The sequence below is a fragment of the Pollicipes pollicipes genome, unplaced genomic scaffold, assembly GCF_011947565.3.
Source record: "Pollicipes pollicipes isolate AB1234 unplaced genomic scaffold, Ppol_2.1 Scaffold_5724;HRSCAF=6776_pilon_pilon_pilon, whole genome shotgun sequence".
NCBI lineage: Eukaryota > Metazoa > Arthropoda > Thecostraca > Pollicipedomorpha > Pollicipedidae > Pollicipes > Pollicipes pollicipes.
The window spans coordinates 45,449,781-45,469,408 of record NW_023596746.1 but is presented as its reverse complement, the minus strand read 5'-3'; the positions used below and the strand labels follow the sequence as shown (position 1 = coordinate 45,469,408).

Sequence of the window (19,628 nt, the reverse complement as noted above, 5' to 3'; positions counted from 1 at the left end):
CAAAATGATAGCTTAACAGGGCGCTGTGGACGGCCAGCATGCAGTTAACAGTGGCAATGGCATTACGCGGTAGCCCGGTAGGCCTTAGCGTTGCCCCTGTAAGTTCAAGCGAAAGGTACGAATAGGGTATATTGCCGCTGGTCCGCGTTCATTGAGTTGAAAAACACTTGTTTGATTGTCATTGTTTTCCTCCTGCTATCAGACCAGCTGGACGACCAGTCGGACGATCGCGGCCAGCTGAACAAGCAGTCTGACAATCGCGATCCGTTCAGTCCTTTTGTAGCGTATTCCAAATCCTTTAAACGCTCTGGAAACTCATGATTTCCTCTGACCATCCATTTCACACAAACTGGCTTAATTTGAGTTTCCTACGTCGCCCAAGGAAGGCTCCAAGCCGGGGAAGAATAAATAACAAATGACGGCATGTTCAGGACGCTGGTGTTGTTACGGGGCATCATTTAGCTCGGGCCGCCGCTTGACTGAGGTGAGTTGCATCACGGTGCTTTACATCCCGACCGAGCAGCCTGCAGGTGATAACGTGAGCTGCTAAGGCTGGACCTCGGAGCAACTTGGGAAATACTCTGGATGCGTATGTGCACTCATTAGCCACGGCTTATGAAAAGAGTACATAGTTTTACTGCTAGAAATAGTAAAACTCAGCATGCAATGATTGAATAAATGCAGACAATGCATATTGTGTACATAAATCGCAAACTTGTTATGTGGAGGCGGCGGCAGTCGGTTAGAATGAAGGGGATGGGAGAAATCTATAAGGTACATTTATTTTGGGCTAAGCCATCGCACAACCTGATCGCAGTTTTTTATCTTCTTTTCCTGCACGCAGCGTGCTGCTCATCAGTGATATTGCTTTTTAGGCATGCATGAACAATGACGAGGGCGGTGTGAGGTGAACTGGAGGGAGGCGACCATTTTGACGCTGCGCGGCACGGCTGGGCTGGAGTTTATGTCATTTCGCGGTTTTGTTTTATTGATCACTTCTGCAACAGTGTATGTGTGCGAATTTGATCAGCTGTCATCCGGAAAATTGAACAAAGATAAGCAATCGGCGCATCTGAAGCCCTGAACCCTGTGACAACCAGCCTGTCCTCAGGCGGGTCGGTTTTGTCTCGATATACGGGCGTGGAGTGTCGTCCTCTCGCGATAGTGACAACGGGGGACAGCGCGTGGCCTCTGTTAAGCAGTTTTCGGAATTGTCAGCCTGCCAATTCTGGCTTATGACTGAAAACTTGTACCGTTGACAGATGCGGCTGCGAGAGAGAAACGATTCTGATCCTCAGGACTGGGTGGTCAGGAGCGGCACTGGGGCGTGAAGTCTTCAACTGATTTGGTTATGCGTTTAATCTCCGTTCATGAATTAGCCTAGAGCGAACTGTGCTTGAAATGTCGCTTAATTATTAAGCTGGGTATTTAGCTAGCAATGGTTTGCAGGCGATGCAACTCTGAACCTTTGGCAGCCCATGTGTTCAAATCAATGTACGCGTCATTGGATTGAAGTATTCCTCACAGCGCCTCCTTAAGACGCGCTGCTTTTAGCTTAACATACCCGGCAAACTAAACAATAAGTCGTACGATCCTTTTAGCTTAACATACCCGGCAAACTAAACAATAAGTCGTACGATCCTTTTCATCGATCATCTCCTCAAGCTGACTTGGTCCATGAACTCGGGCAACGCAGCGCACACTGTCAAAACCGTCCAAACTTCATCAGAGAGCTTCTCTCGGATCGATCTCTCCCGTCAATCACCCATCCTGTGAGCCGACACCGAGCTGAGACTTACGCCGCCGCAGGGCAGACGGCGCCGGCCGGCAGCGGGCGCCGTCACCGGCCGCGGGCGCCGGCCACGGGCGCCCCCGGCCGCCGCCGCTCGTTGCCAGGCTGGTCACGGGCCCCGTGCCGGTCATTACAATCCCCGAGGCGGCCGGGCGGCGCCGCCGGCCGTAGACGCCGCCTATCGGAGGGCCGCCGCTGACAAAAAAGTCACGACCCGGACCCCACTCCGCACGAGGGCCTGATTAAGTAGATAAACTTTATTTTCTGCCGAAATCGTAAAAATTAGATTGTGGCGCGGGCGCGGCGCCAAACGGGAATCGCCGGAGGGGAGGTGGGTGGCGCAGAAATGGATGGACAAAAGGAGGAGCTGCCTGTAGGCGGCAGAGAACAAGCAATGCAGCAGGGGGAGCGATCGACAACTGCGCTCCGCCAGGGGCAGGTCTGGAGTGGGCGTCTTTTAAATTGTCTCGAGTGCGCCTTTGGAGGAATAGCCGCAAAGATTTCCGGATGTGGAAGAGCGTACGGTGACCAGCCGTGGCGCGTGGAGGGGCTCGATGAATCGAAAACAGTTACTGCAATCGTGTGTTGGGAGAAGTTGTAGTATATATTGCTTGTCGTTTGCGATATTGTTGGTCCTTTTTCAAGGACCAATAGATCGGTCCAATAGTTCCAATGCGGCTTGCTCTTTCCGTCGCGATTGCTCTGCATAGTTTTGAGAGCGTTTTTGAACGAATAAGCGATTTGTAACATTATGACGCACTGGCCGCAGATACCAGCCGAGATTACGCAACCTTCTACGAATTACGATTTTCGCTGAAATGTCCATGGCTCATCCTTCCATGTTTGCGGAAGAAGACATGATGGATCGCGCGTCCGTGTGTGCTTCAGATATGTAAGGCTGGAGCAATATCAAATCCATTCAAGATACGTTTTGCGCAAAGATCAGCATAGGTGGGAAAGGGGGTCTCCTAAACGAAGCTAATATTGTAATTTCAACATTGTCTCCAACCCATGCATGTAGAGCAGACGCTTCTGCATGAGTTTGCTGATCGGCTGACCGTGTCAGAACGCAAGTTGCTTCAAGTGCTGCCATGTTTTAATAATTTCTATCTTAGTTGAGACAAGCGCTTGCAACCCTTGTTTCGCTGCGCTAAGTCGGAAAATGTTTCATTTTGAGTTATCTAGTGTTTGCAAGTTGATTCCCGGTTCTAGGTGCCTTTGTTGACCAATTCATGGAGGGCGTAACAACGGCGGGTCGGAAATGGTCGAATGCATCTTGCTGGGTCGTGCACGCGTGCACAGCACGTGTGACTGGCAAATTATACCACGTGGTTGGCGGTTTTGATTCTCTATCCATGCATGCCACTCTTGAGTTGGTCGTGCCCTGGGTACCGAAATGTGGCACACAGCCGGTAACCTGTCAAAATAGCAGTTTTCAAGTATTTCTGGAGGGTGCGGGGTGTGACACGTAATCCGTGCGTACGCACACAAAAAAAAAACGCGACTGTCTGTTAAGCCTCCTTATCGCGGCATGCCAGTCCCGTGTCGTTCATGCCCTGGGTGCGACATTGTGGCGTGAAACGTGAAACACCGACGAAATCAGCAAAGTGCAGCTTCACAGCTATCGTGTGCGTGAACGTGACACGTGCGGCATCATATCTACGTCACGTGATTGCTCGTTAGATTGTCTATTAAGCATGCCACTCTGGAGTCGCCTCGTGCCCTGGTGCCGAGGCATCGCAAAAGACGCTCAGGACCGGCCGAAAATAGCAAAATCATTGTATGCCATGATACATGACACGCGTGGCCGATGATTATCATATCGCCAGTTACATTCCTCATCAAAACTTACTCATTGCCCGCGTCGCCCTTGGCCTTGGGGTACTGAAATTGTGGCAAAAGACGTGGGCGCCGCTGAAAACAAAAAATCCACCTTGTCCGCTCGTGTCCGCGACACGTGGCCCCGGTGACCAAAAAACTTGGTGTTACCCAACGCTCGTTCAATTCACTATTGACGCGTGCCATACCCGAATCGCTTCGTAACTTAAGTGGCCGAGATGCGCTGCAAATCATAAACATTGGCATAAACTTAAAAATCCTGCATGTGACACTTTGTGGGTGACACCGAACCGTTTGGAAGCGCACACTTTTCCGTTTGATAACCGTATCGAAACGTGCTACTCTCTGTTCGTTTCGTGCTCTGGGTGCCGCGCCATCGCAAAAATGTGGACACCCATCGAAAATAGCCAAATTTTGTAGTTTAACACGCAGACGCCATGACATGTGACACGGGTGACCATAATTGCCACCTTGCTCGTTCCTTTCCTTATGAAGCCGTGCCACGCCCGAGTGTGGCCGTGTCCTGGGTGACGAGATGTGGCACAAAGCGCGTAAACCCGTAGAAGAGAGGAAAACCCATCTTCGTGCGTGTGACACGTGAGACTTGCGACTGTGCCATTTAGCCCATCTTTTCGTGCCCCTCCCCGGCTTGTTCCGACCCGTTGTTGTCCAGATATCGGTGCGTGATGGCAATAATCGGTCGGAGGCAGTGAAATACAGCAGCAGATCACGTGTGAGTCGCGTGTTTGACTACCGGGAGACGGAGCAAACAGTTTACGTCGTGGCGGTAAGAAAACCGTTGCGCAACCCATTACCTCAGGCTCATTTGCGAGCGAAATATTACAAAATGTGATCAGGAAAAGGGTGGTTAAGAGACACTGTATTGGCAAACATGTTGTACTTTACAACACTGAATTGTAATCAGTCTGACGGTAGAGGCTCGTATTCAGCGCCGATTTTTAAAATCGTGCCGCTCGCAACTCTCTTGCAATTTGCAGCGCAACCGTGCGTTGCACAAACTCGGAGTGCACACTGCTGACATTCACAATTGCTACGGACCAATATTTCAGTGTGCTGACATTCACAATTGCTACGGAGCCAATATTTCAAACACAATTCATGCCTGTACTCGCACTGGGTGCTGAGATGAGAGCCAAATCATAAAAACCTGTTAAAAATGGTCCATTTCATTGTTTCCAACAAGGTTGCACGTGCCACGTGCGTCGCAGCACCACAAACACACTACCATCCGATGGCTTATGTGATTGTCTATCTAGCTGTGGCAACTTTCGTGTCATTGCGACGCTTTGTTATTAAGGTATGGCTCCAAAGGTGCACGCGTTGTCGGGACGGTCGGCAGGTGTTCGTGAAATAAACGTGCACCAATGTTAAACCCATGGGGATTTGCAACATTTTTTGCGCTCACATGGGCCCGTTTTTTGCAAAATTCGAATTGTTTTTGGACACAGACGCACTCTGCTAGCAACCCTGGCCGCGTGAAAATATCAATAGTCTGTATGCTGCATGCAACGGCTTGCTTTATGCTTAAATTCACCCGAAGCATTGAAAATGGGCTGCTATTGAACGGAAATTAGCGCTTAAAGTTAAACGTTTGATGCATTTGCTACAACTCCATACACCTTTTTGCCACTGCGATTTTTCTTTTTTGGACCCATGGAGGTTGGAGATAAACGCAGTCATGCTGTAAGCCGCGCAATGTACATATGTGTGGTATTTTCGTGGAAAATGCACCCATTGTCCGGATGTACTACTTTCGTAAATGTATCACCCTCTTCGTCCGTTGCAGTTTTTCTGAGGATCTCGCAAAGGAGCTGGCCTGAAAGAGATTTGTTATTCGGGAAAATGTCAACTGCTTAAGAGCATCTGTAAGGAGATCTCAAGTGTGCCATTCAGTGTGCTTTTGTGGCCTGAAAAGCGCTAAAAGTTCCGTGGTTAGTCTTTTTCCTCACCGAAGCGATTCAATGAACTCTGTCCCAGTCCATTTCGTATCAAGAAAATAGTTGTGCTTACATGATTTGTTTATTCCAGCAACAATTTACGTATTACACGCATGTTTGCCCGGAAGATGGCTGGGAGCTAAGTGCCTAATTAATTTTGTGATGGTGGTCCTGCTAGCTGTTACTCTAAATATTCTAGACACATATTCCACATGTAGCAGCAAAACGAGACAATACTACATCCGTCCTCCATGCTCGTTGCAAATAGTTTGGCTGCAGTTGCATGGCCTTCATTTCCCATCTCCCTTGGATTAAGCCCAGACAGCGTCTTGTTTCAGAGACTGGCTTAAAATGATACAAGCAAGCCCCCGCCCCGCCGTGTGAGTAACGCTTCACACCGCCCTCCGTGTGAGCACCACGCCTCAGGCCTTTCAACAGCCGTGTGAGCACCACTCTCACCAACCATGTGGACATTACACTACCCGCTGTGTGAACATCATGTCTCATACCCGCCTTGCGAGCATCACTCTGTTACCCGCTGTGTGAGCGTCACACCGTCCGCCGTGTGGGCATCGCTCTCCTCCCGCCGTGTGAGCATCACTCTCCTGCCCGCTGTGTGAGTGCCACACCGCCCGCCGGGCAAGCATCACTATCCTGCCCGCCGTGTGAGCATCACTCTCATGCCCGCTGTGTAAGCGTCACACTGTCCGCCGTGTGGGCATCGCTCTCCTACCCGCCGTGTGAGCATCACTCTCCTGCCCGCTGTGTGAGTGCCACACCGCCCGCCGGGCGAGCATCACTATCCTGCCCGCCGTGTGAGCATCACTCCCCTGCCCGCTGTGTGAGCGTCACACCGTCCGCCGTGTGGGCATCGCTCTCCTACCCGCCGTGTGAGCATCACTCTCCTGCCCGTTGTGTGAGCGTCACAAACACCGCCCGCTGTGTGGTCATCGCTCTCCTGCCCGCCGTGTGAGCATCGCTCTCCTGCGCGGCGTGTGAACATCACTCTCACTCTGCCCGCCGTGTTGAATCACTCTCCTGCCCGCTGTGTGAGCGTCACACCGAGCGGCTGGCCACCATTAGCCGGCGGCCAGCCGCGAAACCGACGCAGCCGGCCGACACTGGCCCAGTAAACGAGCTCCTTCTGACGAAGGCGGCGGCGACGCGCGGAAAAAAATCGGCGTGCGGGGCCGCTGCCGGCGCCGGTCCAGCCCCGCTGGGCCTGAACGGGGCCGCCTGCCCTCGCCCGGCCCCGCTCGCTTTCGTAGCTGATGAGGCTCATTTTTTCGCCGCGCGCGGTGCTATATCGCGAAGGCACTTCCTTCCGCGGGAGACGACGATGGTATTGGCTCGATTGGCCCGTTGATATAGCTGCGGGACGTCGCGGTGGACCGCCGCCGAGCCTCGGCGCTGGCTTTGCTTTTATGGCGGGCCACCGCAAATCATCGTCTCTTGGATGCATTGTATCCGCGGAGGGACCGCAGTATTTCCCTGCGTGCCGCTGCAGTTCTCTTTTGCAGTTCTTTGCTTTATATATGCGATGTTATTGCTGGGCCATCTGCGACGGTGAAAGTCGTTCTGAAGAATGACGGACTGCACCATCCATGGCATCATCCTCGTGTGTCGGAATGATTTGCGGGCCTCCGCCTTCCAGAGGCCGCACATCCCACATGGAACCCAGTTGCATAATGCATCGCAAAATACAATCCATTAGCGGCAACGCAGCAAGCAGGAAAATTGATCTTGTACAGCTCGTTAGTGTTGTCATATGTAACACCAAAGACAATTTGCCAGCGGCAGTAGAAATGGCCGTGGCGGCCGGCAGACGCGTTTATCATCCGTCACGGCCCCGGCGGCGTCATCAGCCAAGTACTGAAAAGTGTTGACTGTCTCCTCAGCCGCCGCGTGCTATCTGCTTTTTGGCCATCAGCGACCGCCTTCGCCCGGCCTCGCCGGTGATGACACGCTTTCTCGGACGGCGACGGCAGCGGCGGTGCCCCGAATTCCGCTCGCCCTCCCCGGCACAAATTAAATTTTTATACTCCTTATTCGGATCGGGGTGGGTGTGCTGCCAGGCCGGGCGCCGCGCGGCCGCTTCATAAAGCGGTCGCTGCTTCGATCCCACGCGTACGGGGACGGCCGCGGGAGGGGCGTGGAGACGAGGGCGGCGGTCGGCGCCCGCCGGTGGCCGCCTCTATCGACTGATGCCCGGCCGGCCGCCCATGCAGATGATGTGGTGTCCGGAAGTCGCAGCGCCGTGCGCACCGCGGCACACCATCCGGGCGGCCAAGGACGCCGGTGCCGCCGCTGAGACTGGCCGCGCCAGCCGAGGGTCAGACCAAGCAGACGCCGATCAGCTGGTGCAGTGGGCGGGGAAATACGCGTGGAGTGGTAAGGGGCTCTAACAAAACGCGTGCCGTGTTTTGTTTTATATGTCGCTCGATGCATCATCGTCAAATAAAATGCTAAACTGAGGCTTGGGATTTCGAGTGGAGATTTTGCAAACCAATGATGGATGAGAGTCCAAAGAACAAACCTGAGCTGAAAATGTCAACGCAGGTCTATATCTGTTTTTTTACAGCATAATTTGGTTCAAATTATGCTGTGCCGTTAGCAACGTTTTGCAACGATGAAACATGATGTTCTTCTACTCCCGTGTAGATATTTAACGCGCGCGCGCGTTAGATATCACACGGGAGCGTGCACACACACACACACACACACACACACACACCACACACACACACACACACACACACACACACACACACACACACACACACACACACACACACACACACACACACACACACACACACACACACACACACACACAGCACACAGCACATGCACACATGCACATGCACATGCACATGCACATGCGCATGCACATGCACACGCACACGCACACGCACACGCACACGCACACGCACCACACACACACACACACATATATATATATATATTATATATATATATATATATATATATATATATACACATAATATGCATGTATATATACATGTATATGTATATATAAACATGCACGCGTGTGTTTAGGTATATATACACACGTAATAGTATGCACTTTGGCATCCTTTTTCGGATATTTCTACTGGTCTTCGTTGCCATGGCTATTTATGTATTGTTCACCTTACCCTGATTATCTCTGAATGAAGCCTTTCTTATAAGAACTGTGCTTTTTTGTCGCATGAAATGGAGTAAGATTCCGAAATGGGAAGATAAATGTGGAAGAAGTCTTATGGTAGCAGATCAAATGGCTTCCTCCGCATGGCCGTTTTCTTTCAAAGTGCGCCGCGGGCCGCATAATGGCACTTTTATCAGATGACAAAGGCCACCGGAATCAGCTGACGAATGCCACCAGTATTAGCTGACGAACACCACCAGAATCAGCTGACGTCATGAAGACTATTTCTGAGCTGTCAACACAAATAGCTCTCTTATCGCATCCAATGTGTAGTAATTAGTTATTCTACTATCGAAGTACAACCGCATGTCGTAACAATGTCAGACCATTAGGTGGGTGGAAAACACAATGTGCTGTCAAGCTGCTAATCAAGTCTGGTGATGGTGGGTTTCGGTGGCGGCTGAGTTCCGCGACGGAGTAACCAGAGGTACAGGCCACAGGGCTTACCTTCCTGCGGTGCCCGCCCTGTTTGCCATAGTAAAAGGCAGGCGACCACCATATGTAGCCTTAGTGCCTGACCATGTCTTTAAAAAAGCCGCAGTGGCGGCAAGGAGCCAAGTGGTTTGTACTGTAGGAATGGATTAAGCACTCGTTTCTTACGAAAGTATTGAAAACAGCCTCCTTTATTCAGCTAATAAGTAACAGAACAGAAATGTATAAACATTGGAGTAGCTGCAATAGTGTTCGGGTTTGTTTGTGGTTGAAATAAATGCATGAGGCCATTTCAGGAAGCAAACCCATGCAGTTCATTTAACGCATGCTCGGGTGTGGGCCCAATTTGACCCGTAATGGCTTTTAGAAAATAAGTTGCGAACAAAGCGGCGTGACCGCGCCAAACTGTGCACAGTCGTGGCCAATTGAATAGCGGATCGTGTTGTATCAAAATGAGATGTACCCTGTGAGGTCGCTGACCCATGGCAGGTCAAAGTTCGACCGTGGCTGACAGCAAAGGTAATTTCTAGGAAATCATTCAAGCTGATGCAACAACGGGTGCTGAAGCCATGCATCTATGAGATAGTTTCTTAGGCAATAAAGCAATCGAATTAAGGATTTCAAGAAATTCCATTGCTACAGGATAGGTAAGAAGGTTAGAATCAAAGTCCAAGCGAACCTGCCTTTTGCCAGCGAGCTTCTCTTATAGGATAGTTCATGATGCTCATTTTGAGTTCTGTAACAACAGAAAACGCAACAGATATATTCCATACAGTTATTAAGGGTCATGCTAGGCCACTGACCTAAAATAACCCAGAACAAACCGTTGTGTTCGGGAACGTACCACCTATCGTAGTTGTTAACGTTAATCCAAATTCAAAACCTCAAAAACATGGTAGGGTTTTGGTCACCATGACGTTTTGAAGGTCCGAAAGGTCGCTGACATAAAATGAACACCTCCGACCTTTCGCTTAAAACAGGTATCCAGGTTCAAGGTGGTTGCATGAGGAGGCCTGAGGGTACCTTGGACAGCAATCTTTGGTTTGACCTTGTTTGATCCTATTTGACCCGAACTCGATGACCTATGGGCACAAAATGCTGACAGAAGTGAGTTAACATATTGATCAAACCACCACGTAAATTTCGTGCCTCTACCTTCGTTAGTTTTTTTGTTTCTTATGGGGTGAAATCGGCTCCCTCTTCCCCCACCCGAGCAAGGTGTATTCAACCCGGACGCATGTTAGAACGCAAGCAGCTTTAAATTGTCAAACACTAACCCATATTGCGTTGCATGACATGGAATTTCGTCAAAATTGCTCAACCGCTCCCCACCAACAATTTAGGCTCAACGTTCCTCCGTCACCAGTCCTGAACGCTGTCAACAGATGTTCATTTTCCTTCGACTGCCAACGTGCCGTGTTGCACTGCATACCGAAGAAGACCGGCTGACCAACAATCAGCTACAGTCAATCTCCTACAGTCAATCTTCTACGTTTTCTCTTTTGGGCATGAGCTATTTCGATTCAAGTCCACAGGACGGGGCTTGGTTCCAACTCTGATTCTAATAGCACAGCACAAATTTGGGTCTACTCCGACCTAAGGCGGGTTCGGTTCAACGGCGCAATTATAGAATCGGTTCCAATAAAGTCGGGTTCTGGCGACAACAATTTGGCAGATAACGTATTTTCTGGGCATTTAAAGACTATACGGGAAACTTAGTTTTGTAATAATGCATGTGCATATGTCTTTTTAATTTGGCGCACATGAATACATCAGACTATGAATAGATCATGTTTCTTATATTGCTGGCTACATTTACTGACTGAAACCAAGCCAAACAAAAACTGAGCGCTGCTTGTTCTGAAGAATTAATGTTATGCTCATATATCTTGCATGCTTTGTCTCGCTCGCTATCCCGCACTTTTAAGTCCATTTAGAAGGATTTACGGGCGACGTGCGATCGGATTCTAACGACTCATCACTTTGGGCCGGTAATGCGATCGTGATGTACGTCAAACGCGAGTCGGCGGGGCCAGCGACGGGGCCACGGCGCCCGTCAACAAGGGTTACGTGCCGCTCTGGACCCGCACCCTGCTCCGTCTTCTGTAATGGGTCAGCCGACTGCCTGTGGGGGCCCAAATGTGGGTCGGCGCCTCCTCCCCCCTGCTCCACCGCCCTCGCTCCCGCTTTGCAGGCCGCCGGCTCGGAGCCGACTCGCCGGCCCGTCAACTAATTTGGCGGGGAAAATTGGCGGGAGGACCGGAGCATGGACGTCCGGCTTACGCTCCAGTGCACCCAGTTAAGGCGCCTCGTCTGCCGGCTGGTGATTGATCGACGCCGGGCCTCCGATACGGCCGGGGTCGGACGGGCAGGGACTGGGCCGCCGGAGGTGCGGCCCGGTCCGGCCGGCGTGGGTCCGTCGGCAGCCTGAGCAGGTCATCACCATACCAGCCGAGCTCCAGAGGTCCGGCACAGCACGTCAGGGACGTCTGAGTTTTCGAGCGGGGCGCGAGGAGGGGGGGGGGGGGGGCGGTGGTCTTATATTCTATCCATCATATTGCAGGGATTCCTTCTGTAATTTGCTGAGCGCTGCTGATCATACCATAGGTGATTAACCATTCTAGATTTTCCGTCACACTGTACCATATTGTAGTTACTGTCCTTAACTTGCTGTCATGTTTTAATCAGTTGCCTTTTTTGCAAAGCATCGAATTTCACACATTGCGCGCATTGGACTTGTTACTACGTGCTCGAGTTCGGTAGCAGACAGCCTTTTCCGTCTGGTCCAATACACATGGTCCAAACCAAATAGTCCAAGTCGGAAAGATATCTCCCGGAAATATCAGAGCTGTCCGTCATATTTTTCGCTGACTCTTTCAATCTGTCTGACAGTTTCCCGACTCGTTGTGAAAGAGGAACATTTCCATACTCAATGCATCACTGGACACGGGTCGAGGCTCTGGCTTTGAAGCGATTCTGGAGTCGTGTTATTTTTGCGTGTGAGGCTATCTTTTGGGACAGGTGGCAAAGAACGGCCGCTGTGGCGTGCGCCGGGCTGCTCTGAAAGGAATTTCGTTCATCAGGCGAACGTTGGCAGATCAGTGTCGTGGCTGGCAGACCCGTGTTCCTCTTCCATCGCGTGAAGTTTGCCTTCATTCATTCAGAGTAAGAGCAGAGTACGATTTTGAACCGACTGGCTCCGACTCTGGAAACCGTGAAAGGGACTTTGTCGCAATCATGAATTAACTTTGACTGGAATTATTCCAGTGACAACGGTTTGGGTATGGGAGAGAGAGAGAGAGGGAGAGAGAGAGAGAGAGAGAGAGAGAGAGAGAGAGAGAGAGAGAGAGAGAGAGAGAGAGAGAGAGAGAGAGAGAGAGAGAGAGAGAGAGAGAGAGAGAGAGAGAGAGAGAGAGAGAGAGAGAGAGAGAGAGAGAGAGAGAGAGAGAGAGAGAGAGAGAGAGAGAGAGAGAGAGAGAGAGAGAGAGAGAGAGAGAGAGAGAGAGAGAGAGAGAGAGAGAGAGAGAGAGAGAGAGAGAGAGAGAGAGAGAGAGAGAGAGAGAGAGAGAGAGAGAGAGAGAGAGAGAGAGAGAGAGAGAGAGAGAGAGAGAGAGAGAGAGAGAGAGAGAGAGAGAGAGAGAGAGAGAGAGAGAGAGAGAGAGAGAGAGAGAGAGAGAGAGAGAGAGAGAGAGAGAGAGAGAGAGAGAGAGAGAGAGAGAGAGAGAGAGAGAGAGAGAGTACAAAATTCGCTGTCAGTATGTACAGATCAACGCGGTGAACATTGTTGCGCCTACAGGCTCTTCCGAGATGGGATACGACCTACTTGATAAAATATGTGTGTCATTGAGAATGATTAAGTGTGGGATGCTTCATTTGCGAAGTCGCGTACCACGGCAAAAGGTTTGCAGTGTGCTTGCACTCGGAGTGTTGCTGCCGGAGATCGCGACTCGCTGCTGGAAATGTTGCTGCCGGAGATCGCGACTCGCTGCTGAAAGTGTTGCTGCCGCAGATTGCGACTCGCTGTGGAAGCAGATCGCCATGCTTAGGAGACACTTGCATTTGTTTCCTTAGCCTCGGGCATAATTTTCCCTTTATATTAGCTAGGGTTTTCATGCCCAGGCGTTGCCGGACAAGCGAGCACTTTTCCGTGCGGCCGAAAAATATTTTCAAGGCTCTCTTCTGCACACGCTCATTCCGTTGCGCCTGCTTGGCGGTGAGTTCCGCATAAAAAACCGGTGCACAATATTCCAGCACTGATCGAAGGTAATTAACATAAGCCCGAGCAAGCTGTTCCTGTGGTGGGTGAGACTCCTTCGTAGATGTAGAGTATATACTGATATCGAGTATGCCTTGAGTTTTCGCCACTTTGGTTACACTCTCATCCACATGCGCTTGCCATAACATGCCATTTGACATTGTTACACCTATGAGCTTAGTTTTGGTGGCATTGGCCGATTTTTCCATAGATTATGATATCCGGAAGTGTGGATGGTTTCTTGGCTGTGAACAAAAATGCATAATTTGACACTCGTCGTTGTATAAAGTCATCTTGTTTGCGGTTGCCCTTACACGGCCAAGTTACACCACGTCATAAACTTCGGACATGGTTTCATGACATTTTCGGTCAGGGGTTTTGTTCTGACACTTTTGAACTTTCGCGTCACAGGGATCTCGTCACGTTTTGTTCATTGAAACATAATGGAAATGGACATGATTTTGGATGGAACCAGTTTTCCCTGCAGAATTGGTCTATAATGCCCGGGGTCATAATTAAGCATCCCATCTAGAAACGAAGTGGTGGCAGCAAGTGACTTCAAAAGCAGGCTATGAGAGTGAAGAAGAATATGTCCATCACGCGACACAGTTCCAGCTTTCTGACCACTTCATACGACTAAGATGATTTATACCGAGGTGTACCAAATAATTGTGTCGTAGGCCTTTAAATCATGCGCCCGGGTAGCCGGTTGCATGCAACGCGCTCGGGTGATAGGGCTCAATGTAATGAGCGGGGTTAATGATATCTCAAAAACTAAGAAAGCCAGAAACACCAAAGTCATAGAATTGTTAGCCCTCTTGTGAAATCAGTTGTGACAAATTTTGAGGCTTTTAGGTCATAGCCTCCTGGTTATATAAGGTCAAACAAAACTTCAGATTGGTGTTCCAAGTATCCTCAGACCACTTATAGAACCACCGTTAACGTAGATACCTCTTCTTAGCAAAAGGTCACTGGAATTTATTTCAGATCAGTGACCTTACTTGACCTTTAGAAACTAAGGTGATCAAGGGCGTTTTGGATTGATTTCATATTTTAATCTAAATGTTTGAAAAGACGTCAACGACTTTGCTGCACGTTATGTTCATAAAAGCAAAAGGCCGGTCGGGAGCAGTTTAGGTCAGTAACCTACTCTGACCCCCATAAGGTCCACAGAAGTTGTCTTTTTACCTCCCTAGTTTGATCAATAAATTTAATTAGCGCCAAATACCGCCTGATAAAAGAATTTCTGAGGTAAGGGAGTGATTTGATTTTGACTTGCGTATGACCTTTATGCCTGACGCAAGGTCAATGTAACCAACTCTTATTATGAATGGAATGGTCTTATAACACAGCACCTCGAGGACGTTTGGCTTCATCTAAGCCCCGATTTCGCATCCAATTGAGTGCTTCCCTTGGAATTGCCGTCGCTGCCAGCTATGGCCTGACTTGGACCAGCCATGGAGCACCGGCCTTATAAGGTGCATCTTATTTGTTATTCCAAAATAGTGGCCGTTCATTGCCCACAGTTACACGAAGTAAGACTATCTACGCTGCGCCGATCGGAGGACATTCTGGAAAGGCTCTGAGCTGGGTCAGCTTGACATCGCCACCCTAGAACGGGGTCAGATTGACATCGCCACCCTAGAACGGGGTCAGATTGACGTAGCCGCCCTAGTGCGGGGTTAGATTGACAGCCACCCTAGAACGGGGTCAGAGTGACATAGCCGCCCTAATGCGGGGTTAGATTGACGGCCACCCTAGTGCGTGTTAACAGATAATGTGTTGCCCAGATGTGATCAATCTCTCAGCAAGCCTAACGACTTCACCCTGTCATTACTGATCGAACATTGAGGTCAAAATAGATGAAATAACAGAATATGAAGTGATGCTAACCATTTTAGCTTAACACAAAGAGATCTAGACCTGACCTGACCATTGCCGCTGTTTGGTTATCTGTGTGGCCCTTTTCCGACGGAGTTGATGGCGGTCTTGACGTTGGTGCTGGCCGCCGAGGAGTGCATATGGATGCTGCTGGTGTTACAGATCTCGAAATCTGTCCACCTGTTGTTTTGTATTGTTATGTTTTTTCTGTGATATATAACGTAGGCAGCGAGGTAACATATACCATTGACCCTATGACATTTGACCTCATGCTGTCGTGTCTGGTCAAGCATCCCAGACTGTTCAAAGTTAAGGAGAGCATCTGCGTGTAAAATCACATGGCAATGCATAAGTTGACAAGTTCATGAATGAGTCGGACTCAGCGGCTTCCAATGAATCTGTTTGACTGGCGACATGCCGCCATGTTCCCATTGCTCTGACCTGCTGTTTGGAGTGGGTCTGTTCGACTCTGGCAGTGAGCGGCAGACGGCTGCGTTTCGCTCTGTCATGACATGTCGCCATGTCCCCATCGCTCTGACACTGCTGTTTGCAGTGGGTCTGTTCGACTCGGGCAGTGAGCGGTAGACGGTTGCGTTTCGATATGCCGTGACATGTCGCCATCGCTCTGACCCTACTGTTTGCAGTGGGTCTCTTCGACTCGGGCAGTGAGGCGCAGACGGCTGCGTTTCGCTCTGCCGTGACATGTCGCCATGTCCCCATCGATCTGACCCTGCTGTTTGCAGTCGGTCTCTTTGACCCAAGACATGTCGCCATATCCCCATCGCTCTGACCTGCTGTTTGCAGTGGGTCTGTTCGACTCGGGCAGTGAGCGGCAGACGGCTGCGTTTCGCTATGCCGTGGACAGGATCAACGCCGACCGTAACCTGCTGCCAAACGTGCGGCTCGTGGCCAGCGTACAGCGCATCCCGCTACAGGACAGCTTCCAGGCGTCCAAGACGGGTGAGCACGAGTGCGTCCCGCCGCAGGACAGCTTCCAGGCGTCCAAGACGGGTGAGAACGAGTGCATCCCGCTGCAGGACAGCTTCCAGGCGTCCAAGACGGGTGAGCACGAGTGCATCCCGCTGCATGACAGCTTCCAGGCGTCCAAGACGGGTGAGAACGAGTGCATCCCGCTGCCGGACAGCTTCCAGGCGTCCAAGACGGGTGAGCACGAGTGCATCCCGCTGCATGACACCTTCCAGGCGTCCAAGACGGGTGAGCACGAGTGCATCCCGCTGTAGAACAGCTTCCAGGCGTCCAAGACGGGTGAGCACGATTCCTCCAGCCGTCCAAGCCCGGTCAGCACAGAGCTCGATCAGGGTTGGGAGGGTCCAGACCAGGTCAGGATAGCGCCGCAATAAGTAGGGGGAAGTGCGAAACTAAATTTCAGCACCTTTCAAAGGTATCACCGGGCGCTGAGCCACAGGGCGCCAATGGGGTACGATTTGGCCTCGGTGTTCTATGCTCCCGGCAGACCCTCATATGTAACTGTAGCTGGGCTCGCGCTGCGGCCTTTATGCCTACAGTTTTTCAAAAAATTGTCTTTCCACCCTCTTAGGTGATTTTGCTTAACGAGGACACAGGCGAGCGAGTCGTCATGAGTCGTGCGGTGTAGCGTTGGAGAAGTTTTCAACCTGAGCGTCCTGTCCCGGTCTAGCCGAAAGGCTTTCTAGAAGATAATGTTTTTACAGTCATTGATTAGGAAGTCGTGCACTTTTCTGCAACGAGAAGCACAATTCTTCAAGATGCACCGTAAAAATTGGGATTTTGCACGCAACTTTTTTGATCATAAGTTATTTTAGTGCAATTTGAACATTCTAACATGCAGCTTACATACGGCAAACACAAATGTGCAATATGCACCATATACAACGAGCAACATGGGCACAATGTAGCCCCCTGCATGCAATTTACATGGGAAGTGTAGAATTTGCTAATCTCAAAGAAGCTGCACAACAGGGTTTGAAACCCAAATCTGTGCGGCCAGGAATCGTGAAACAATTACCTATTGATATAGGAGGGAGCAGTTTAACAGGCAACAGATAGTTGTATCGTACAAATGTGGGATATGTCTCGGCCATGAGCGTGAGCGTCAGCGTTATCACAGGCTCAGTCACCGTGGAGGCCTTTTTGAGGACTGATGTTATACTCAGCAACCAGCGCAGGTATGGATTTGAGACCAACTTCGGGCCAAGAGGCGTTGGTGTATGCATCATCCACCATTCACTTTTTGACCACTGGGAGGTACCCTGTGTTACCTTTTCGAGGGGGGTCACAGGAATGGCACGCTGCGGCCTAAATGAACAAAGAAAAAAAGCGGGCCGTGAAAGTAGCACGGACCTGTGGTCCAATTCATTGCAACCAATACTTACTGAAAATATTTGTGCCTTTCATGGTATCTTGGCCTCAGTCATCAAAAACGCGTATCATCAGGAACTGCTGGATTGGATGGAAGCCGTCAAGCATAGCCAGAACTTTTGTTTTTAACCTCTTACAAAAGACTGACTTTCCAATGCTTCTATCAAGCCTACTTGCATGGACCATCAGAGGTACCTGGCTCCATTTGATATGGTGTGGTTCAAATAAGTATGTCAGTTGATGGCACTCACTTGTTTCAGCATCGTTTTTTTCCGCGCTGCAAAAGCCGGCTTACCGGCATTTTGTAATTTTTTTGAGAGATACATGCTCATGGCTGCGATGCGAACTTTGCATTATTCGATCACCAAATATTTTTGAGTGCTTTTGTCTCCTTGAGCCTTCATACCATTTTGTTTTTTGGATGACGCACCAGAATCATAGAGCTTTACAGTTTTCTGCTGCAGTACTTCTTTATCCAAGCCCGTAGCTAACTAAAATTTCAGACCACATTCCATCGACACTCAGGCCTTTGCAAGCATGCTAATTACCCATTCACATCATAATCTTGCTGATAATTGAAATAAATGATATCAAGGCCAGCATTTTTAAAGCTTTTGCCGGAGATAAAGCTCCACTTTAAGTCTGGTCAATCTGGGGGATTGCGTCTCAGCTCTCAGTAATGTAATCACAGCTTACTGGCTCTGCATCTCAATAGCTGATTGTCTGGAAGCCGATCCGGCCCGACTGCGCGCGGTCTGCAGCCGGCCGAATCTCATAAACGGCCAGACCTCACACCCCGGACGGACAGAGGTGCCGCTGCTGGGGCGGCGTCTATCCTGCTCGCGGCCGAGCGCGGCGCCGCAGCGGCACCTCTGGCACGGCCAGCATTATGCGCGGCGGGGCGGGGAGGCCGCGGCTCATTTCCTGAATTGGTCCCGGACGCGCGGCGGGCGGCGCGCGTGGCTCTGGTGGGAGCGGATGTTGACTCGGGGCGAGCAGGCTGCCGGCGCCGCGCCGACATCGCGGCGGAGATAGATGGAGGGATGCTGAGAGGCAGAGCTGCTGGGCGAGGGAGGAGGGAGTAAAAAAGGGCGTAGGGAGAAAGGAAGAAGAAGAACAAGAGGCCAACAGGCCAAGAGGAAATGGAAAAAATAAAAAGATAAAGTAAAGGAAAGGTAATGGATGAGAGAGCCAAACCGAGAACGATAGACGGAGAGGAAAAAGAGAGGCAAGCCATAGTACAGAGGGACACGGTAGTGAGGGAGAAAACGTCGAGCATCTTCTGACTTGATCTGGAACACCGCTTTTAAGAGAACGCAAAAATCTAGGGCGGAGAAAAGGATGGACACTCGAAGTGACAGCTTCCAACGATATCGATTTATGTGTGACTAGCATCACTTTTTGTACTTTCTGCGCAGTGTAAAAAACAACCTTAGTTTTGATTCAACACATCCCTTCAACACATCCCTTAAAGAGCCTAAATGATAGAATAAAAAATGGAAAGCGCTCGCTTTACAGCGAAAAAGTTTATATGCGCCCCTTTTTGAAATGCCAGAGGAGGGCCCGCTTGCATGTGTTATCATTAAGGGCATTAAGGGCACTTCTCCGTCATTGAGGGCTTCTTCACCCTATTGAAGGCCCTTGATATTGTACCTTTTCAGAACCAATTTTTGCGAGCTGGTTTCTAGCGGTTATTCATGCTCTTTTCTTTTCTGGCCATATGCAGGGGTTTTGCAGAAACATAAAACAATCGTGATAATTTAACGCTCTTCGCAGATCATTCGGGCACGTGGCTACTCGTTTCGAGGGCAAGTAAATATTAGTTGTAATAGTTCCGGTGCTGAAAGCAACCGATCGTCATCGGATAATGAATGCTGGTGAAACAATGATATTGAGCAATGATTA

At 50.1% G+C, this 19,628-nt stretch overlaps 2 protein-coding genes across 2 annotated transcripts in view; both read left to right on the top strand.

Moving 5' to 3' along the window:
- LOC119103107 (glutamate receptor ionotropic, kainate 2-like) overlaps nucleotides 1-15,950 on the top strand; it is a 31,536-nt gene extending 15,586 nt beyond the window's left edge. Inside the window, exon 7 of the mRNA XM_037226558.1 lies at nucleotides 15,919-15,950. Coding sequence (XP_037082453.1) covers nucleotides 15,919-15,950 — 32 coding nt within the window. The remainder of the gene's footprint in view (nucleotides 1-15,918) is intronic.
- Nucleotides 15,951-16,129: 179 nt separating this feature from the next.
- KaiR1D (Kainate-type ionotropic glutamate receptor subunit 1D) overlaps nucleotides 16,130-19,628 on the top strand; it is a gene marked incomplete at its 3' end in the record, with an annotated part of 41,860 nt that continues 38,361 nt past the window's right edge. The window contains exon 1 of the mRNA XM_037226557.1: nucleotides 16,130-16,325. Coding sequence (XP_037082452.1) covers nucleotides 16,130-16,325 — 196 coding nt within the window. The remainder of the gene's footprint in view (nucleotides 16,326-19,628) is intronic.